Source organism: Prorops nasuta, unplaced genomic scaffold (assembly GCF_024137725.1).
Source record: "Prorops nasuta isolate Cenicafe-Biocafe unplaced genomic scaffold, Cenicafe_Pnas_1.2 PNAS00013, whole genome shotgun sequence".
Lineage (NCBI taxonomy): Eukaryota > Metazoa > Arthropoda > Insecta > Hymenoptera > Bethylidae > Prorops > Prorops nasuta.
In genome coordinates, this window is record NW_027116810.1 from 5,673,711 (window position 1) to 5,697,312 (window position 23,602).

General features: G+C 37.5%; 2 protein-coding genes across 3 annotated transcripts; one reads left to right on the forward strand and one right to left on the reverse strand.

Moving 5' to 3' along the window:
• On the reverse strand, positions 1–5,343 carry LOC136778144 (uncharacterized). Its single transcript, XM_066734755.1, has one exon. It carries the CDS (start codon positions 5,341–5,343, stop codon positions 1–3), a length of 5,343 nt encoding a protein of 1,780 aa, XP_066590852.1.
• Positions 5,344–14,059: 8,716 nt separating this feature from the next.
• On the forward strand, positions 14,060–23,107 carry Atg2 (Autophagy-related 2). 2 transcript variants are annotated; one of them, XM_066734636.1, is made up of 19 exons: positions 14,060–14,938; positions 15,215–15,527; positions 15,602–15,915; positions 16,000–16,185; positions 16,260–16,484; positions 16,581–17,050; positions 17,113–17,391; positions 17,467–17,584; positions 17,661–17,761; positions 17,824–18,318; positions 18,574–18,852; positions 18,916–19,435; positions 19,510–19,697; positions 19,766–20,265; positions 20,340–20,823; positions 20,905–21,651; positions 21,748–22,022; positions 22,087–22,397; positions 22,488–23,107. In XM_066734636.1, the coding sequence occupies exons 1-19, from the start codon at positions 14,768–14,770 to the stop codon at positions 22,725–22,727; spliced, it is 6,216 nt and encodes a 2,071-aa protein (XP_066590733.1). In that variant the 5' UTR covers positions 14,060–14,767; the 3' UTR covers positions 22,728–23,107. The 2 variants fall into 2 exon arrangements, with proteins under 2 accessions (XP_066590733.1, XP_066590734.1); XM_066734637.1 differs by having other exon boundaries at positions 14,061–14,938; positions 22,096–22,397.
• The last annotated feature ends 495 nt before the right edge of the window (positions 23,108–23,602 follow it).

The window sequence follows — 23,602 nt, forward strand, 5'->3', positions numbered from 1 at the left end:
TTATTTTAATGATTTACATGGTATAGATTGATTGTCTGCTGTCGGTAAGTTCAACGGACATAGATTATTCACATGACGGCGAAACTGAGAGGTCGCAGTCTTTACTGTGACTACCCTTACAAAATTGTCATATCCAGGGTGTAATTCTATAACGCGCGCAAGCGGCCACTTCGACGGTGGATACCGATCATCTCTTAACAACACTAATTGTCCCTTAGTCAGATTCTTGGTAGAGTCCTTCCATTTAAATCTTTCTTGTAGAGTGTGTAAGTACTCGGTTGACCATCTGGACCAAAATTGTTCTTTCATCCGTTGGAGTAATTGAAATCGGCTTAAACGATTTTCGGGTATGTTGGATAAGCTTCCTTCTGGTACGTTCCCCAATGGACCTCCTATTAAAAAGTGCGCAGGTGTCAGGACTTCCAAATCGTCGATAGAGTGGGTAAGGGCACACAAAGGTCGGGTGTTCAAACAGGCTTCAATGTCAATGAGGACAGTAGACAGTTCCTCATAAGTTAACTTGTGTTCGCCAATAACTCTGTGAAGGTGATATTTGACTGATTTAATTCCGGCCTCCCAGATCCCTCCACAATGTGGTGCATGAGGTGGAATAAAAAGCCATTCCGTATGGTCGTTAGCCAAGAGCTCAGCCACTTCCTTATAAAATGTCGATGATCTGGAGAACATTTCTTTAAGCTCTCGAGCTGCTCCTTGGAACGTCGTCCCATTGTCACTGAACATTTTGCGACAAATTCCTCTTCTTCCTGTAAATCGACGATAGGCAGCGAGAAATGCTTCAGTGGTGAGGTCGCTGACAACTTCTAAATGTATAGCACGTGTAAAAAAACAAACAAACAATGCTATATATCCCTTGTAGCTTTTCGTTCCTCTTCCTTTTGCGATCCTTAGTTGAATGGGGCCGGCATAGTCCACTCCGGCAATTTCAAACGGTCGACAACTACGAGTCACTCGATCCTCCGGCAAATTACCCATTAATTGATACGCTAACTTAGGTCTAATGCGTTGACATTTAATACATAAGCGCACTTCGCGTCTTACTAACAAATTGCAGCCTAATATCCAAACATCTTGCAACAATCTAGCCCTTGTCAAAACGATCCCTCCATGTAAAGTGGAATGATGAGCATGTTTTACATATAGTTTACTAAGAGATGAATCCTTCGGTAAAATCGGTGGGTGTTTGGCATCCTTCATTAAATTAGAATAAGCTAATCTGCCACCGACGCGTAATAAGCCATCCGATTGGCTAACAAATGGATACAAACGTGACAATGCTTTATTTTGTAAGGTACTGTGGGAATCTGGAGATTTTGTCAAGATATGCATTTCCTTAGAAAAGGCAGCCGATTGGGCCATGCGAATAGCACAATATCTAGCTTCTAACAACTCAGAGGCTGTCAGAAAGGACATATTGGGCGCTAATTGATTCTTCTTCAAACGCCGATTGCGGAAAGGTCTTAAGCAATACGCTAAAACTCTTATCAACCGTGTTAGAGTCGAAAAACGTGTTAAAAATTCATTCTCTTTAGTCTTATGAACTATAGCTACTGAATGAACTTGCAAAGGTTGATATGGCCATTGTGACCTATGCGTTAACAACCATTCGGGTCCATTCCACCATAACTTGGAACCCATTAAATCCGGAGGTGATACTCCGCGAGATGCCAAGTCAGCTGGATTACTTTTTGAACCTACATGTCTCCATTCTGCAGAAGGGAGCTCTGTTTGGACGAAAGAAACCCGATTTGCTACATAAACCTTCCAAGTACATGGGTGCTTGCGTAACCATGCTAATACTACTTGACTATCACACCATGCAGTGATTGATGCATTATTGAATATTTTCAATTGCTTTATATAATTAATCAATCGAACCAATAACACTGCCCCATTCAGTTCTAGATTCGGAATGCTTACGGTCTTTATAGGGCTAACCTTGGTTTTTGCGATTAGCAAATGTACTTTAATATGGTTATTATCATTGACTCTTAAATACACAGCAGCCCCATAAGCTCGTTGCGACGCATCACAAAATCCGTGTAATTCCAATTGTGCTGATGGCGTTATCCCTAACCAACGCCCTATTTTGAGATCAGTTAGAGCCCCTAATGATGAACAATACTTTATCCATCGATTCCTCATGTCATGAGGCAGCGGGTCATCTAATGGACACTTTAAGATCCATAAATCTTGCAATAAAATTTTTGATAATACAGTGACTGGAGCGAGCCAGCCCAATGGATCAAAAAGCCTTGCAATTCCTGACATAATGGTTCTCATGGTGATGACGTTATTTTCATTTGCATTATGACTCACATTGAAGGAAAAGCTATCTAGTTGCTGAGACCATAAAATACCTAATGTCTTGATTGCATCATCATTTGAAATTAGCTTATTAACGTGGTTTTGCTTGTAAGAGGGCGGTATTAAATCCAAATGATTTGAAGCCCATTTATCTAAATCAATCCCAGCTAACTTTAATAAAGCGCATAACTCCTTTCGAATTTTAATTGCGTCTTCTAATCTATAGGCACCTGCAAAAATGTCATCAACATAGCAATTGTTAAATAAACAGTTAGAACCGAAGGGAAATGCTTGTCTTTCGCTTATTGCTAACTGTTGCAATGTACGTATAGCCAAATACGGAGCGCACGCGGTACCATATGTCACGGTCGTTAATCGATAATCTACTGGTTCTTCCTCTGATGAATCTGCCCAAACTATCCTTTGGTAATCCTGATCTAATTTGTGTACTCTAATCTGACGAAACATCTTTATAATGTCTGCAGTGAATACAAAACGATATTCCCGCCATTGTAAAAGTATTAAGGGTAATTCGCTCTGTAATGAAGGACCCTGATATAAATACTGATTCAAAGAGTGCTCATTGCAGACTCGTCTGGAAGCATCAAATACAACGCGTATTTTACAATGTTCATTTGAAAACTGAACGACAGGATGATGCGGTAAGTACCACGAAGTTGGATTAGGTATGTCCGAGGAAGGAATGCGCTCCATGTGTCCTAATTCTAAATACATTTTCATAAAGTCCTTGTAAGCTTCCGCTAGTCTAGAATCCCGATTGAGACGTTTGTGGATGTTTCTTAAGGATTGCAATGCGAGATGACGACTTTCCAGTCCTACACTTGGAATGCCTTCCTTTAAGGGTAATCTAACTTCATATCGACCCTCTTCGTCGCGTTTATGACTATCGCGAAATAGTTTTTCGCAATATTGATTATCAGGGGATTCTCGTGATGAAGGCGCAACAATCTCTTCTACTCCCCAAAATTTTTCAATTGATGCACGTAACTCATCAATTTGGGTACACTGCGTTGTCAAAACGCAAGGACCTTTAGTCTCCTTCCTGGCCGCCCACCCTGAGATGGTTCCTTCAATGGATCCCGATACTATCCAGCCTAATTTGGAATTTTGAGCGATCATATTACCGAAGGGAAAGTGTTTTACACCTTCCAATAGAAACTGGCTAAAAACCTCCACCCCAATGAGTAGATCAGCTGAGGCTGGTGTAGTAAAATGGGGATCCGCCAGCTGAAGACCAGTGAATAATTTAAGATCCACTCTAGCGGACCTATTTGACGGTAATTTTGTCGTAATGCGAGGTATAACTAAAGCTTCTAAATTAACATAATGATTTAAGGAATATATGGAACTTAAAGTCACCTTGACCTTGGATTTAGATACTCCCGTAGGGTTTGACCCCAACCCAGATAACGAAACCTCGACTTTGTCTCTAGGCAATTTTAACAATTGGACTATCGATTCAGATATAAACGACGCTTCCGAACCTTGATCAATCAAAGCCCTTACTCGACAACTATCCCCCCGTGGTCCATATAATATAATCTCAGCCGTGGCTAAATACACCACTCGACACGAATTTGCTATACTCGCCGTCAAAGTATTTACTGTAGTAATTCCCGAATCCTCTAAGTTATTTTTCGTATCTTTATCCTGAACAATCTCTATAGATTTTAAATTACTCGGTTGTTTTTTATTGAAATGTAAAAGTGTATTATGCTTTCCATTACAAATGGAACAAGTTTTCGTTGACGTACAAGTAGCACAAGTATGAGGGTTAAGACAATTATAACAAAGACGTAAACGTCGTATCTCTACACGTCGCTCATACGGATCCTTTTTAAGAAACTGTTGGCAATTAAATATTCCATGAGCGCCTTTACACAGTGCACATTTATTGCGTGCTGCCTTGGTAGTTGGCGTTGTGGTTGCCGCGAAAGCTTTCTTGTGAGTTCGGCCTAAGGTCTTTGACCCCACATTGGAACTGGTACCCTCCGAACTATAACTCGATTTATTTGTTGCTGTATTGGTTGCAATCATGTTTAAAGACAATGCACGTCGTTCTAAAAAGTCATTGAATTCCTTTAAAGTCGGAAATCTATCTAGGATTGCCGGTTCCTCATTCGTCTCCCTAGCTCTAGCAACTACTCTCTGATCCTTTATGCTAATTTCCGCTTCCCATAATTTTTGCGATTCAGGGTCTAAACTATTCGTAATAATATGTATGATCCAAATACTCCACTGATCAATCGGTAGGCCTAAGTTGGATAAGGAACGGAGGATCCGTTGTAGACGATCAATCAAGGCACGAATTCCGTCGGACGATTCTTTCTTTAACTGTGTGGTTTGCATTAACTCAGTCAGGTACGTCCGCACAGTAAGACGCGGGTTGCAATACCGTAATTTAAGAGCCTTCCATGTTGATATATAATTGGCCTCAGTGACTGTTACTCCTTGTACAAATTCCGCAGCAGAATCAACGAGACACGATTTTAAATATTGTAGCTTAGCTACATCTGATAAATTTGGGCGGTTATGAACCAGTGAAGAAAATAAATCGTAAAAGTTATCCCAATCATGATATTTCCCAGAAAATGATGGTAAATCTAGCTTAGGCAATTTGGCGACGCTTGGATTATTCTGAAGAACAATGTCACTCTGTGTACCAGCACATAACGACGATGACCTTGAACCTGATGGATCATGTAAACTGTCCCTCAAATTAACAAGTTCGTCTTGTGCATCTTCGACAATCTTTTGCATTTGTCCAAATATGTTTTCGTTCATATATTCTCTTACCTCAGCGTCATCTCTACTTGAAATTTCTATGTGAGTCTGTCTTATTTCAGACCAAAGATCTTTTACCGAATTAATTCTATTTTGTATCATATTTCGTGTAAGAGTTGAACGATCTTTCCCTTGAATGCTAACAAGCATATTCCTTACTTCCGTTTCACGTATTTTCTGTGAACTGATTAATCTCTTAACAGTCGGTGCCATTATGACCCTTTACATATACTTAATAAACTGAATTATAGAAATATCGAATGAATACTTCAAAAAAAAATAAAAATATTAACTCAAAGAATCGACCGCTAGTCTCGAACGTAAATATACACAACACGTTAGAGTCGTTCGCGACAAAGGACTAGATGTGTTGCTGCTTGAACAGGTCTAAACACGCACGCAAGTCTTATACACTATAAGTATTACACACATTGATAAGTATACAGTAAATATAAGCACACATATAAATCTTATTCTAACCTATTTACTGACTCTCCTCAAATCAACCAGAATCCGGCTCGAAGGACCAATGTTTGCTTAATTAATCCGGATAGATAATTCTGGTTAAAGAGAAGAGGTAAATAATAAATTGACTCGTTCTTTTCCGACTTAACCAAATAACATTTTTATTAGTCGGTATGTACAGCCAGAAAAAACCCTGTCATTAGGGAAAAAGGCTTTGCAAAATCCGTATTGAACAATGTAACTGAATACAATAGGTGTAATTAATGATTACAAATACCTTGATATGCAATGAAAGCAATACCACCATACCTAGGACTTGGTGTCCCACACTTCAGGAAGCTCTGTGACTTCTTTTTTCTCGGCCTAATGTTAACTATGTGCATTGGTTGCACTACCGCAATGGTGAGAGTGTTCTCTCTGTTTGTTTTACCGTTCTGGTATGTTATAACCCAACTATGCTCAATTATATCACCAACTCCTCTCAGTTTTGATCTGATCTCGCCGAGCGCTCTCTAGACAGTAGTCTCGATCGTTTTCTCCCCTCCTCTTCTGCTCTTGCCGCCGATTCCTCTCACCGCTAGACTACCACGCCTCTCGCGCCTATACTTTGTATTAAACTCTATCCCGGTCGCTACTCGAGGAAGAACTCCTCATCAATCAAAGAATATTAAAACTCTTACAACTTCAATTAAACGTAATCAAAAGGTTGATTAGTGAATAGAAAAAATTGTGGTGATGACAACGAGCCTAAACATGACGTAGATACGACAGCTTTTGATTAAGTTAACTCGTAGTTACCTATAATTATTAAAACTAATAAATGTCGCATTTACACTGCGATTAGACTCAATTTCATCGTAAAAAATGCATCGATTTTTTGAAAATTATCTTTATTACAGTTGTATTTGGGCTATCTTTTCCCCACCACCTTGCGGTAAATAGCTTGGCGCGTTTTTTTTATAGTGGTTTCCCCAGGAGGCCTAATCCACTTTCCTAATTTAATGTAGGAGCTGCTCAAAGTGGCGACCGTTTTGCTCCGAGCATAGTTCGCTCCTTCGAACTATGTTCCGCGTTGCACGGTGCACCATATCTGGCGTAATAGAACGGAAGGCCGCAACAATAGCATCGCGGACTTGCTCTTCCGTCCCATTACGCCAGTCCTCTACCAAGGCCTTGACGTGGCCCCATAAAAAAAAATCCAGTGGATTTAGGTCCGGGGATCTCGCAGGCCATGTAATAGGGCCACCACGGCCCATCCACCTCTCCGGGAACATGTCGTTCAGGGTGCTTCGCACGTTCAATCGGTAGTGCGGAGGCGCACCGTCGTGCTGGAAGATGAGATTATTCCGCACGTGGAGCGGCACATCTTCCAGCAGGACACCGAGTTGTTCCCTCAGAAAATCGGCGTACACTTCCCCGTTAAGCCTCGGTGGTAGAAAATACGGACCGATCTGTAAATTTAGAAAGAAAAAAAAACGATTAGTATAATCAGCCGAATGAAAAGGATCTTTTAATTACTTACGATATTATTTCCAATGAGGCCTGCCCAGACGTTGACCGTGTACCGATACTGGAACGCACATTCACGAGCGGCATGGGGATTTTCCTCTCTCCAAACTATGTAGTTTCGAGAGTTGAAAATCCCATTCGGCGTGAATGTGGATTCGTCAGTCCACAGTATCCTGTCGGGGAAATCTGGATCCCTTCGGCATTGCGCAAGAAATCCTAATTAGAAAACATTTTTATTAATTAGCTATCTATATTAAATCGTATTTAATTGAAACCGAAAATAATAGTCGAAGTTACCTTGGCAGAAGTGCACCCGACTTTCAAAATCGCGCGGCAGTAGCTGCTGGACGCGGTAAAAATGGTACGGCCGCAAGCCGTTCCTATGCAGGATTTCTCCAACTGCAAATTTGGATAAACCAAATTTGCGTGCGGCACCACGCAAGCTGTCTTGCTCACTTAAAAAGTGTTGGATGATTTCATCCTCCAATTGTACACTGATATTACGCGATCTGGCATGATCACGGTTAACCCGTAGGCTCAGTCTTTCGCGCGAACATCGCACAATATTTAAAATCGCGCGTCGTTTCGGGTGGTATTGGCGATTAGGAAAGCGGCTCGCATACAAACGCTCCGCGGCACTTGCGTTTTCATTCGCCATACCATACGTTATCAGTATGTCCGTCAATTCTACACTGGTTAAATTTTCCATGACTATTTCAAAAAATAAAAAATGCAGGAGGTCTCTACAATTCGGAGGAGTCGCTACGAATGCTGCGTTGATTTGAAAACATTCAAAATGTAAACAACTATTTCCTTTTTTGCTAAAAACAAAATGCAAAAAATAAGTATTTTAAACGTTCAACTGTTGTAATCGTCAAGCGCAACATTTGTTTACATTTTGAATGTTTTCAAATCAACGCAGCATTCGTAGCGAGTCCTCCGAATTGTAGAGACCTCCTGCATTTTTTATTTTTTGAAATAGTCATGGAAAATTTAACCAGTGTAGAATTGACGGACATACTGATAACGTATGGTATGGCGAATGAAAACGCAAGTGCCGCGGAGCGTTTGTATGCGAGCCGCTTTCCTAATCGCCAATACCACCCGAAACGACGCGCGATTTTAAATATTGTGCGATGTTCGCGCGAAAGACTGAGCCTACGGGTTAACCGTGATCATGCCAGATCGCGTAATATCAGTGTACAATTGGAGGATGAAATCATCCAACACTTTTTAAGTGAGCAAGACAGCTTGCGTGGTGCCGCACGCAAATTTGGTTTATCCAAATTTGCAGTTGGAGAAATCCTGCATAGGAACGGCTTGCGGCCGTACCATTTTTACCGCGTCCAGCAGCTACTGCCGCGCGATTTTGAAAGTCGGGTGCACTTCTGCCAAGGTAACTTCGACTATTATTTTCGGTTTCAATTAAATACGATTTAATATAGATAGCTAATTAATAAAAATGTTTTCTAATTAGGATTTCTTGCGCAATGCCGAAGCGATCCAGATTTCCCCGACAGGATACTGTGGACTGACGAATCCACATTCACGCCGAATGGGATTTTCAACTCTCGAAACTACATAGTTTGGAGAGAGGAAAATCCCCATGCCGCTCGTGAATGTGCGTTCCAGTATCGGTACACGGTCAACGTCTGGGCAGGCCTCATTGGAAATAATATCGTAAGTAATTAAAAGATCCTTTTCATTCGGCTGATTATACTAATCGTTTTTTTTTTCTTTCTAAATTTACAGATCGGTCCGTATTTTCTACCACCGAGGCTTAACGGGGAAGTGTACGCCGATTTTCTGAGGGAACAACTCGGTGTCCTGCTGGAAGATGTGCCGCTCCACGTGCGGAATAATCTCATCTTCCAGCACGACGGTGCGCCTCCGCACTACCGATTGAACGTGCGAAGCACCCTGAACGACATGTTCCCGGAGAGGTGGATGGGCCGTGGTGGCCCTATTACATGGCCTGCGAGATCCCCGGACCTAAATCCACTGGATTTTTTTTTATGGGGCCACGTCAAGGCCTTGGTAGAGGACAGGCGTAATGGGACGGAAGAGCAAGTCCGCGATGCTATTGTTGCGGCCTTCCGTTCTATTACGCCAGATATGGTGCACCGTGCAACGCGGAACATAGTTCGAAGGAGCGAACTATGCTCGGAGCAAAACGGTCGCCACTTTGAGCAGCTCCTACATTAAATTAGGAAAGTGGATTAGGCCTCCTGGGGAAACCACTATAAAAAAAACGCGCCAAGCTATTTACCGCAAGGTGGTGGGGAAAAGATAGCCCAAATACAACTGTAATAAAGATAATTTTCAAAAAATCGATGCATTTTTTACGATGAAATTGAGTCTAATCGCAGTGTAAATGCGACATTTATTAGTTTTAATAATTATAGGTAACTACGAGTTAACTTAATCAAAAGCTGTCGTATCTACGTCATGTTTAGGCTCGTTGTCATCACCACAATTTTTTCTATTCACTAATCAACCTTTTGATTACGTTTAATTGAAGTTGTAAGAGTTTTAATATTCTTTGATCAATTAAACGTAATTCATATTTCGGTTTTTTCAAGCCTATTGTTGGCCGACACTCGAAACTGAGCGCTTCGGTTCAATTGTTTTTCCACGCTCAGTCTCACAACCTCCCTCCCCCCTTCCCCACAAACTCTATGTCTTACTGCCAGATCTTCAATTGGATCATATGGTAATATGATATACTAATTAAAGTGTATTGGTGCGTCAATTGTCTGCCAATCCGATTCCCGGATTTTTCGCTCCTCCTGCTCGACGAATAAAATATTAATAATTTCTACCCTTAATAACTTCTAAATTAAGGGTTTCGCGAAAAAATTTCATAAGAGTTTTCTCCTCAGAATCGGCCGCTCTAACTGGGGTATCCGGCTTGGCACCCTATTACTGGACACCCTGTATAACTGTAAAAAAATATCTTTATGTTTAGGTAATGAGTATAATGAAAGCATACACGAAGAAAATGACGTAAATAATTACATGCTTGAGCAAGAGCTACCTCAAACCGTAGATTTTGATAGTTGCGAGGAGGATTTATAAAATATAAAGTTTTGCATTGTTACATTTTTCATATATTTTATTTATTTTTACATTCAATAAAACTTTATAACATTAAATGTAATTAATTATTTATTATAGCGTAATTATTATTTTGCGAGTGTCTTATTTCATTTACTTATAGCATACGCCTAGCTTTTACCATGACCCTGAGAATTTATTAGAACACAAATAAAGAATGAAATTATTAAAGGATTTCGCAGCTTCATTATTAGACGGTAAATTCTTTGAAGTTACATTTTGCTTTCTGAATCATAGGACGTAATATATGAAACACTTCATTTATCCTTAAATATTGTTTATTTTTCTTCTTCTTTACGAGTCTAAAGACAAATTTAAAGTGCAGGTAGCTTTGCTTATTAGGAAAACTAAGTATTTCAGGAAATAATAAACAATACATGTGCTTATAGTAGTTGTAAACATTAGTTGAATAGCATATAATGTTTTGACTTTGGGAGTCGTAGTGCCAAGCATACGAAGGTCACTTAAATATTTATTTTAAAAGGGAGTCTATATTTGTCAGTACATACTACTTTAGATTATCTAAAGATATTTCCAAAAATGCTTGAAAATATACCATTTAATCAGGCGTTCCCGAGTTCATTATTTTCGAAATTAGAGCGATAGATGATAGAATAAGCGTGGGCGAATGTATGTGAGGGTAGCGCACACATAATTTTACCCAAATCCACACCGATATGCAGATTTAAATTTAAATATTTGATCATGGTTATAGAATAATGACGCTATCTGATGCACTTTATACATTTTGCAACTATCCTCTTCAAATATTATTTTTCAAGGTAAAAGGGCCGTTGTAATTTGGAAAGTATTCTTCAATGAATATAAACATTTGAAGGAACATGAATCATCTCATTCGCTTACTGACATTCGACCTTGTACCATCTTCATTTTCTCCATTCCTTGGTGACCTAACTTCCTGGAGACTAAGGGTCTGTAAAACTTGGGTATGTCCTTGTTTCTTTTTTTAAAAATCTCCTATCGTATAAATACCTCAAATCCAAGTGCTGGTCAACTTCTATTCTAGGTAAATGAAAGTTCTTATAATGTATCTTATCTTCCAATATCCATTCACTAACAGCCTTACTTTTGTACTCATATATAGCCACACAAAGGTTACCATAGTGAGAGTCTGGATCATTTTTCCTATGACACGTAAACAATTTTCCATAATTATAAGCACACGCTATTCTTCCACTATATGCATCACTGATGTTCAACGGTTGATCTAAAGGCTGTTATTGTAAGCTTTAATATTGTTTATTTTATTTGACAATTAAATAAAAATATAAATATTTCATACGAGCAATATCGACAGTTGATTCCTGATCTTTTCCTATCAATCCCCATTTACACCATTCATAGTTTAGCTTTCCTTTTGTATCAATTCCAGAAACGAATCATGCTGTATGCTACAGGCAGTGACCACAATATATGGTGCGAGACAGGCTGGATAAATTGAAGGACCACTAAGATGCCCTCCTGCTGGAGCTGCGTATATAACCTGTTTTTAATTAAACTAACTTTAATTTATAATAATAGGAATCAAAATACTATCATGCATCATTATTATTTTATAAAGAAATAACTTTGTTATACAGCAATCGCTTACACATTTACTATTATAACATTACGTAACAATTATTGAAATGTCTAGGCCACATAAATATGCTTCTTAAATTAATGCTGTTTCATTCATTGGTCTATAAGGATTTCTTTCCTGTATTGAAACTCATCGAAACTGGATTTAACCTGTAACAAATATAAAATAACCACAAAGTATATTTCCCTAAAAATATATAATAACTTTCACGTTTTGTTATTAGTTAATACTCATCTGATATATTTTTCTTCTTTGTTATTTATGTAATCCTTTCCTTCTTTTCCGTAATTCCTTTTTCGAAATTAGTAATTTTGTTTACTATATAAAAGGAAGGTTAACTGAGCCATTTAACAGCTACGGACAGACCCCTTAGATATCCTTTCACCACTCTTATTTCTACTTCCCCTCGCCTGGTGCCAGATTATTGGGCCGAAGTGTAACTGCTACTTCGCAAGACTGCCAACTCAAATTGATCATTTTCAGGTTTTCTGTTGCTTTGTTGGGAATCCTACTTTCCATATTATAACGGCCCTTAACTAAAGAGTATACACACTTTTTGAACACCCAGTATCATGTGTATACTTTTCTCTCATGGAGGTACGAAGTACCTGGAGGGAGCATGTGGCTTGTTTCGTTCTATAAATGTGAAGCCGAGGGATGGGAGTAAAATGGCTGGCCGCCATCTATGATTGTTGATAAATATAGCACATAATAACATATATATATGTTATATTTTGGACTCCACAATCCCGTGACTGAAGACAAAATTAATATCACGGAACTTTGTGGTTCATGGTCCGGTATGTTTCTGGTAATCCATTGTTCATTACGTGCTTTATTACTTTGTTACTCTCAAACTGCTAAATCCTACAATTTTAAAGAAATATGGTTGAGCCAGCAGGTAAAAGTAAGTGAAGTATATTTTTCCATTTTTATTTTTAAAGATTAAATATGAAATACTGTACATTGTTACATTTGAATGTTTCAAATTGCAGATCAGAAAATGAAATAATTATAAATAATTAACAATTGGCGGCAACTGGGATGCACATACACCGGAATCAAAGTAGGAAAAAGGTTTGGAAGTTTAAATTGTTTCATCGTTCCGTTTTTCTCCCGCGGTTTAGTTCTGTCTATTTCGAAGATATTTTAACAAATACGATGTCGCTGATATCGCACGTTAATGAATGGTTTTGTCTTCGGTCACGGGATTGTTGAGTCCACAATGGAATGGTTTGGTTTGGTTCACGGGATTGTGGAATCTTGAATATAACATATATATATGATATATATACGTTATTATGTGCTATATATATCAACAATCATAGATGGCGGCCAGCCATTTTCCCCCACCACCTTGCTTCACTCCCGCCGGCATATGCTGCTCGCTTGTTTTCTCTTGACCTGAATATAGCATTTTTTCGGCCATAATACCTTTCGGCCATAATACTTTTCGGCCATAATACCTTTCGGCCATAATACTGTTCGGCCATATGGGATACTACCTATATGTATAATACTTTTATTAATTTTGTTTGTTAACAAATTAATGCTATTTTCGTGTATCTTTCTACGCTAAAATAAAAATATTTTCTTAAATTGTAAAATTATCTAATGTAGACCTGTTTTACCCTATTCCACCCTATTCGAAGCTCTGCCGTGTTGTTTCGCATCAGTTTCGATAGATGGCGCGAGGGCATAATCATCTGGAAGCTGCAGGAAGCAAAACGATGGGATCGAAACGCCGCCTACCAGCAAGGATTGCTTCGGGACACGGTAGCAATCTTCCGTTTCATCTCTGCCACTACCAACTTACAGTTTAGCTATTTCGCAGAGCTGCCAACTCAAATTGACCTTTTTCAGATTTATTTTTTTTTTTTGGGAATGCTGCTTTCCACTTTACAACGGGCCACGGGCCATATCCCTCGGCCATTTTATCCATTTGGTAATCTTCTTTACCACCCCATTAATGCCCCTTTGTCATATGGTAAGCTACCCACTGAACGTATTGTTACCGACGGTTACCCACCCCCATAATTCTGTTAGTTGTAACCAACGGAGATATGTATACGAAGGGTGCGTTCACGGAGACGCTATCAACGCTACTGCGCACATATAATAGGCAATTTTCTCTGCGCAGTAACACAAATAGCGCTAAATAGCGTCTCCGTAAACGCACCCGAAGTATGTAACATACATACAAGTTACAACTACTACTTCGTAGTGGTTCGTTCTGCTTCGTTCGTAGTATTCCGCATCCGCACTTCGCACTTCGCAGTTGTTCGCAGTACTTCGTACACTGCTTCGTACCTCCATGACTTGTTATAACATTTGCATGCGCAACATCGTTGCTACCGTTGCTACAGTGGACGTGTTCCAGAATTCACTATCAGTATTGTGAATGTCCTTCTGTTTTCTTTCAATGCTTCATTATTGACAAAGATATAAAGATGTCCGTAGTACTGGCAGTGTATTTTGGAGCACGGCCAGCACGGCAAGTGACAACAGTCGCATCATTATAGCAGAACGACACAAACAGAACAACAAGGAGTCAGCAAACTAGGATAAAAGTACGGTGTATTTGTGAGTTTTCGAAGTCAGCTGATTTCAATCGATGTCGTGTGTTGTGTATTTGGTTTGACGGGTTCAGGACTTTTGGACCAACGTTCCAGTCATTCCAAACATGTTCATAGTGCGTCCACAATGAAGAAAGAAAAACATTGCAAAGCTGGATCATCGTTTAATCGACATCATTAATCGATGATGTTATGTTGATTAATGTGGCATTTATTTAGACACGTGTCAAAGAAATGCGTTTTTCCCAAATAAATCGTTGGTGTGATACTGTGTCAGAATAATAGATCTGCTTCAAACTAAAAGGAAAGTAAAATAATTTTGTAACTCTGATGCCTTAAAACGACTAGAAGTTAAATAGCGAATAAAATGGCTTGGCTAGGATTTCCTTGGTCGGATTCAATTAAAAAAAGGGCTTGCAGGTATCTTCTTCAACGTTATCTCGGGCAATTTTTAGAAGAAAAATTAACATTAGATCAGCTCTCTGTGGATCTTTATAATGGTACAGGACGTGTTACCAATGTTAGCCTTGATGTTCAGGTAACCAATTTTTTTATTCTGTCTTAGCTAATAGCAATATGTATTGCAAATTTAATTCATAATGTATACTTGGAAAACATTATATTTCTTTAAATTATTATATAAACATTAATCATGTAGTATTGAAATAATGAAAGCCAGATTTATTCAACAAATCTATTTCTCCAAAGCTATACGTTAATTGTAAATGAAAAATAACTTGCAGTATGCATAAACATTTTATTTCTTATAGTTATTTATAGTTAATATTTTTTCTAAATATGTTTATTGCAATAGGCCCTTAATGAAATGGGAGAACAACATCATCTTCCATTAGAATTTGTTGATGGTTACATAGCAGAAATGTCTGTAAGCATTCCTTGGTCAGCTTTACTTAGCGAGGCTGGTTATGTAGAAGTTAACAGCTTAAGGTTAACAGTACAGCCAAGGCAAAGAGAAGAATCAAGCACGTCAATGTTTGAATCAATGTGGAGCTCTATGACATCTAGTATACAATTAGCACAGGAATGCTTTAAACAAGATGCAAATATGTTTGGTAATGTACAGCCATTAGAAGGAGTGGAGATATTCGCACAGACAATAGATTCAAGTAAGTAAAAACATTGTAAGTTTATTTGTTATTTATAAACAAAATGTTATTCTCATTTGACTTATTTTTTTCAGTTCTTCAAAGAGTTAAAATAAGATTTATAAATACATTAATTCGCATAGAGCATGTGCCATTGGATTCTGCTTCTGGTGTAGCAATTGAAATGCTTATAAAGAATTTAGAGTACTCTGATGAAGCAGGATCTGATCCTTGTAATTCATCTTTAGATCCAAATCAATCTGCAAAAAGTTATGTGGTGTCTGCATTTTCAACAAAGAGATTTTATTTAGAAGGTGTCAGCTTGCACACCGATGAATTTCCATCTAGAGCAAGAACTTTTTCCCGGAGTATTATAACAACAAGTAGAAGCTCGACACCTAATTCTAAGGTGAAGCTTTGTTTCAAAAGAAGTGAGAAGAATATAAATATAAATTTGTTTTAATGCTTCTGTATACACGTTTTAAATTTCTAGAACTCGGATGGTCAATTTTCATCTGCTCAAATATCCCCTGTACAAAACTCCTGTATAATAACTCCACCTGAAAAAAATGTAATTAATACATTAAGTGAGTCAAATTCTATAATATTTGCAAAATTAACTGGTCGGCAAGAGATCAGGTTAAAGGTAAAACAAAGCGAAGGAATTTCTGGACCAAAGGTACACCTGATTTAAGTAGAAATAATTATATAACACTATTGCAAGAGCTTTTTAATGAAAACTGATTATTTTAGGTAGAGCTAGAAGTTACATTAGGATCATTTATTTCCTACATAAGTCCAAGACAGGTGCATGTATTAAAGGAGCTGGTTCATGGATTGGCTACTCCCGATTTAGAAGATATGAGTAATGTTGCGCCAAGGCAATGCACCAGTAAACCAATGGTAAGCAGTGATTTTAACAGAGTTGAGAAGGAACTTATTCAGCAAATACATCCCACTCAAGGATTGAGAACAACAGTAAGTTTAATGAACTTAAACTGTTATAAAGTTCTATATTTAATTATCTTTTGGTAAAATATTAAAATAATTTATGTTACTTTACTTATATAATAGGATTTACGGTTTACACAAGGTTGGTCAACCGCATCCTTCGATGAATCTGATAATGAAGATGAATATTTACCAATGAGACTACCAGGTTACCCTATAATGAGTGATTCGGTAACGAGCAATAATTTTAGTATGGAAGAAAGTATCTCTAATAGTAGCATCAGCTCAAAAAGTTCTGTGAACAATTTTTCAAAACAAAATAAGCATAAACACAGTATAGATGATGCGTCGGCAGAAAGTTCACAATTTACCATTAGAATTTCCTCAATTGCAATAATATTACTCCACGAAGATATATTAACCACTTGCGTTCAAGGGATCGGTTTGACAAATAGTAGTATACGGCAGATGATAAGCTCAGCCGAAGCTTTTTTTCAGCGATTAGTTGATTTTACCACTGACGGTTATGGAAATAAAGATTTAGAAGAAGCGTCCAAATTAATGCTGGATGCTTGTTCCCTTAATCATATTAGGTACAACAAATTTATATTCTTTGCAACTTTTCTGTTAATATCTCATTAAAATACTTTTTCAGACTATTAGCCGCACCTTTTATGTTTGAAGGAAATGAAAAGACAACCACTCTGTCTTCTATAATATCAGGAACGTTATCCTTAGCTAGTCTAGAGATTGCTGAATGTTTAGTTGATTCAGAAAACTCAGAATTTATTGAACTAGTTGGTTTTTCAAAAGGAAATAAGTGCAATTCTAATTTATCCAATAAAAGTGATTTTACAATGAAATTCAAGCATACTAAAAAGGCTGTCCGTCATGCTCAATTGACAAAATTTACTAATCCACATACGGAAGTAGAGTATGGTCGATAAAATTATTTCTATACGAACTTTTTATGAAATTAACACTCATTATATTATATCCTGCTTTTCAGTATACAGCTAGAGCCATGCAGAAGTGAAGTAGATATTACTATTATAGATAGAATATCTGCAATTCTCAATCCACAACCCATATGTAATATTGGCCCTGCGATAAATGTGAGAAATACTGTAAGTTTTTATGTAACAGACATACCCTAAGTTTGTTTATTCAAATCACATTAATGTTATAATGTTTATTTTACAGAATCAACAGGTACTATTTTATCAAGCAGTGGAAAATCCTATAATGCCAGATTCTAGAGTTGATATTAAAGTCTCCTCTCCCTATGCTAAAATAAAATTAAGGTGGTACATGAAATATCGGACTTATCCTTTATTAATTATAATGTATAAATTTTCTATTTCAGATTTCCAATACCAGATCTAAGGCCCTTACATGATATGAGCCGAGCCCCGTGGTGGAAACGATCGGTAAGACTAGATTATATGCTTTGGAAATTAACGGACGCACAAATTCATGCCTCCATGGAGAGTCGTTCTCGTTGTTCTGCGCGGTATGAAATGCAGTTTCGGCATTTGGCGCTCTCGTACGTGGAAACCGAAGGTGATGTACCTATCGAAATAGGTAAAGCGACCGCGGAAGAGAGAAGCGATGGATCTTATCAACACGTTAGTCAAGGCTTTGGCTGTGCTAGAATTGTTATTACGATATACCCACCGCATTTAGGTGGACCATTAGAGGATAGTTCGGAGGGAGAGTTGGATTCAAGCTTGGACGATAGCATGGATAATGCTCCGAAACACCAACCTTCACCCTTTAGCTCAAAACGCGTAATACATGAATCTGATACGCCTCATTCCAGTCCGTCGACCCAAGGCGATAATGAAGATTCGGATATAAAGTATTTTATACAGTACCATTATTTGCTCTGTGAATTCAACACTAATATAATAAAGTGAGAATGTGTAACTGTATACGTATACAAAAAATTTCCACCAAAAATTACAAAATTTACCGATAGGTAGTGCTGGTAATATTCACATGTATTATTACATACTCTCACTTTATTACATTAGTGTTTGAATGCATGGAACGAATACAATCAAATAATGCAAATTATTATTAACATATTGCTACATTATTTTACTTTCATCAGGGAAGGCGAGGAACTGATTATACCGGGCAACAGGCAGGAAATGAACGAATTTATGGAGGAAGGAACGCGAGGTACAAGGGTGCAATTGGAAATTAGTCTGCCATGCGTATTTCTTCAAATACCATCGAAGCATCTGTATGAATTAATATATAACAGATTTAACAATGACCTATTTCTGTGGGAACCATCAGCCCCGCGACCTAAATATAACGCCCATGCCGAAAATCATATTGGACTTGATTTAGCTTCAACACTGTTGCAAGAATCTGGTTATCCGAAGTAAGTGGTTCCTAATATAAGAAAAACTATTTTCAGAATGTAACACGCAAATTTAAATTTTAGGTTCAGCATGTGCAAAAGTGGGGTTTATGATTCCGATTCTGATTCCGATAATGAGGGAATCTTTTATTCTACTGCTGATAAGAGTTATAAGCCAAACCAAATAAATTTTCCGAAAAATGGACAAAGTAAACTTTCTGTAACTATCAATATAAATCAAGGGATACTAACTATGTACACGCCCGTACGCGATAGTATGCGAAATGTGATTCCTGGTCAACATGGAGAATTTATGCTGCACGTAGAAGAAGCAACGATATTTTCTGTTACTGCATATAAAGGAGACTCTAATTTAAACTATATATGTGCCATGATTAAAAATATTACAGTTAATCATTGTGGTTTAGCCACAACTCCTTTGCAAACACCTCTTTTGAGATCTATTAGCACTGTACCGAAACATTGTGAAAGGACAATATACAAATGTGAGCCTGGTGCCAATATAACTACGAACTCTATAGATAAGGATATGGTATCAATCGCGATTCGTATACAAGCTGCGCATCAAACTCAACGTATAAAGGTTAGATATCCCGTTGAATAACGTGAATAATCTTCTATTAATGTACTGTTTACTGGATTCGGTATATTTAATAGACCTTCAGAATAGCAGTAGGATTGAGAAATGGAACCTTGAGGCACAGGATGTGCACTACAGGTACCTCTTGGTTTGCGGAATTAACAGATGGTCTTGATGTTGCTGACTATCCAGTTGCAGGATATATACCTCCGGGTATTTTAACTGAATTACACTTGCATCTGTGGGATTGTACAATCGATTACAGGTTTGGCTACAAGCTTCCTTTGAAAACTGGACCTAAAATTTTTATTTTTACTAATTATATTTTTTAAGGCCTATACATCTACCATTAAGATCCATGGTTACTCTTGGTAGCTTCAGCATTTCTAGCAACATAGCTGCGCAAACAAATACATCGACTCTCCGTTTTATAGCAGAAGATATAGCTTTATTTATATCCGATAAATTGGGGAAAAGCGTTGATTTGCGGCATGATTATGTTTCTGTGATGGATCTAAGTTTATTTGAATTATCTTTAAGACTGAACGATAAAATGTGTGGTGGTGCTCCGAGAATTGATTTAAGAGCAAGCAATAATATACTACACTTAAGAACTTGCTCCGATTCTGGACTTGCATTGACCCAGCTTCTTACTTATTTTGCAAATGACGGAGACTTACTACCAATAATCGATGGTACGAGAAATATCACAATACCAAGCTCTGCGGGTGAAGAAATTCTTTTAGGTGATGAGAGTATTAATACTTTAAGTAAAAGTCAAGCAGAGAGAGTTAACAGCTTAATGGAAGAGGCTATGCAAGAAACTGTAAACGGTAATTATTTGTATTAAAATATTCACATTTAGGCATACATAAATATGGTAATTTTTTCATAAAAAAAATCTTAGGCGCTTCCCTTACGGGGAAAAACAAAAGGTCTCCTATGGCAGAAAATCAAGTAGAAGTTTTCTTCTTTCCCGACGAGTCAGTACCGTCATCACAGACATTTCCTGGCGCGGAGAGAAGCGATGAAATGTGTTCTCACGTAGTACCTGATGAAGACTATTACGAAGATCCGGATGATGATTTTTGTATATTAGGGGTAGAAGCTGGAGAAGGAATATTACCGAGACATGGAGTACCGGAAATTCGATGTCTTTATCAAGAACCTTTAAAAATTATTGATAATCACTTTTCTGTACCTCTCGGTAAAACTGATTTACTTAAGGCACCTCGAAATTTTCCAAATGCTATTTTAAGATATACACTTTGTGAAATGACGCTAATCTGGCATATTTATGGAGGCAAGGATTTTCAAAGTCATCAAACAACAGCGAAAAAACACGTTACGCTAAATGACAATGGATTGCGAAATAATAATGCACAATGCAGGTATTATATCAATTGTCTCTTTTAATTATTGGATTTCTTAAACAAATTTCTTTGACAAATTTTGTTGCGTTAAATTTTTAGAAATCGAAGTAAAGGGAATCCGAAGGAGTTCCGTCTAGGAAGTATGCCGAACTCACCACGAGCAAGAGGCAGCGAGTCTTTGATTGATTGGCAAGTACTAGGAGGTCCTGGACGACAACACGATGTTTTAATGGAATTACAATTGAACAAAGTTCGTTTTCAACACGAAATATATCCGGAAGATACGCCAGAAGCATCTAGGCAAATACTATTAATTAATGAGATAGAGATCCGGGATAGATTGGCTTCCTCACACATCAATAAATTCCTTTATCAATACAGTAGTGAATCGAAACCTAAACAATCTCACGCAAATATGTTTGTAATGAAAGCAGTTCACATTAGACCAGACCCACGATTATCCGCCCAAGAATGTTGTTTAAAATTGAGTGTTTTACCTTTGCGTTTGAATATCGATCAGGACAGTCTCTTATTTTTGATAAACTTTTTTACCGAATTATGTGGAGGCTCAAAACAGAACTTGGATGGGGATATACTATCAGCTGGTAGCTCTCACTCATCGCCCGTGTCAAAACAAGGCACACCAACGCACCAGCCTCCTGTTATGAGTGTAAATGATTCTGGAATGACCGACAATGGTCAAGATTCAATGGATATGCCGCAAAGTAACACGATAGATAAAAATCTTTTGATCCTTTTGGAAGATGAGTTAATGATAAAAGAAAGCAAAAAGCAAACGACAGTTGTTCAAGAAATTTCTGACGATGGTCAGCCAATCTACTTTAGGTAACTTCATTGAGAGTGTCGCATGCATTTTTAGCATTCGTACTATAAAGAAAAAGATGCGTCATTAATAACGTCGAATAATTTTATTTTTCGTAGGAGTGTCGTATTTGCGCCAGAAGTTCTTGTCAGACTAGACTATCATGGAAAACGCGTGGATCTAACTCATGGACCATTAGCCGGCTTATTAATGGGTTTGGCGCAGCTGAACTGCTCTGAATTAAGATTAAAAAGATTGACATATCGGCACGGACTTTTAGGGTTTGATAAATTAATGGCATTTTTATTGTCAGAATGGTTGCAGGACATTAAAAAAAATCAACTACCAGGTTTACTTGGTGGCGTGGGTCCAATGTATTCCTTAGTTCAATTATGTAAGTGTTTACTATATATAAAGCGTGTTTTTTTTTACATCTGTCCATTTTATTCAATATTCAGTATTAATAGTTCAAGGGATTCGAGATTTATTCTGGTTGCCAATTGAACAATATCAAAAGGATGGCCGAATTGTTCGTGGGCTACAACGAGGTGCAAATAGTTTTACCACTTCCACTGCGATGGCTGCATTGGAGCTTACTTCAAGATTGGTGCACGCTATACAAAGTACCGCTGAAACAGCCTATGATATGGTCAGTCCTGGTCCCAGTGTCAAGCGAAAGAATAAAGGTCAAAAAGGGCATAGAAAAAGATATAACCAACCATTGGATATACGAGAGGGAATGACTAATGCTTACTTACTTGTTAAAGAGGTACATATTCTTTTTAGTCTGCTTTATAATTTTGTCTTTAATGGGGAAATTACATTTATTATTATATTTCGATTTTTGGGTATTTATCAGGGTCTGGGAGAGACTGCCAATCAGCTTGTACGTGTAGCGAGTGAAGAGCATGAACAGAAAGGAGTGTCGGGTGCAGTTGGAGGTGTCTTGAGGCAAATACCACCGACTGTCGTTAAGCCTATTATCCTGGCAACAGAAGCAACGAGTAACGTTTTAGGTGGCATGAGATCGCAGCTTGTTCCAGATGCAAGAAGAGAAGCGACACAAAAATGGCGACAAGAATACTATGATCAGAATTAACTATTATTTATTAAATGTTTGTAATTGAATGACAATCGAGAATTTGTGACGCGTTGCTGGATCTCGCTCAAAAGGGATATTGTGATCAATTGTAAGTGATATTTTTTATGTTTTCAAACTATGAATCACATCGTGTACAAAGATATGAAATTGTTGATAAGTTAAGAGCTGAGAGTTATATCTGTTCCGTTGATTTTAAATACATATGATACGCGGAATAGTAATTAAAATTAGATATATTTATAGACTACTAATAAAAATATATTGCAAAGTGAACAGCTACACTTGCCGCTTGTATGTATTTTCTTTTAATAATATGTATGTTTTGTACCATTGAGCGCTACATAAGATTTATATTAATAAAATTATATACAAGATTTAATACATTGAAGAATTATTAAAACAACAGTCTGCTTATTCGAATGTAATTAATAATTAGTAGTAGCATGGAGAAAGCGGTGCGCAGTGGGAAATTGATTGGTGTGTGGTAGCGTTGCCAACTGTAGCATAATTTCTATAGTTTCGTAAACAGCGTAGTATAATTTTTTCATTTCTTTTATGCTAGTTATGCTACGCCGAAATATTTCTTAATATCCTATAGCGTAGCATAATTTGGTATATTGCGTAGCATAATATCCTATTTTTTAACATTTTACTACAATTATGTCAGAAAAATTAATCAATACAGATCGATACTGCTTTCAATGTGATTAAAAGTATACCTAACTGCTGACACTATTGTGTTTGTAATTCCACTTTCAAATAAAAAAGTACATAAATAAACTGGCTAAGTTTTATTAAAACTGTATAATAAAATACGTTAATAATATTAAGGTAAGATATTTTCATATATGATTTTAACCATATTTGTCTAG

Bases quoted from the DNA above. Each gene is read 5' to 3' on its own strand.
- Atg2 (XM_066734636.1), top strand. From the start codon at position 14,768: ATGGCTTGGCTAGGATTTCCTTGGTCGGATTCAATTAAAAAAAGGGCT. The intron at 16,186-16,259 runs GTACACCTGATT...TGATTATTTTAG, and splicing joins AAGGAATTTCTGGACCAAAG to GTAGAGCTAGAAGTTACATT. The intron at 22,398-22,487 runs GTACATATTCTT...GGTATTTATCAG, and splicing joins CTTACTTACTTGTTAAAGAG to GGTCTGGGAGAGACTGCCAA.
- LOC136778144 (XM_066734755.1), bottom strand. From the start codon at position 5,343: ATGGCACCGACTGTTAAGAGATTAATCAGTTCACAGAAAATACGTGAA.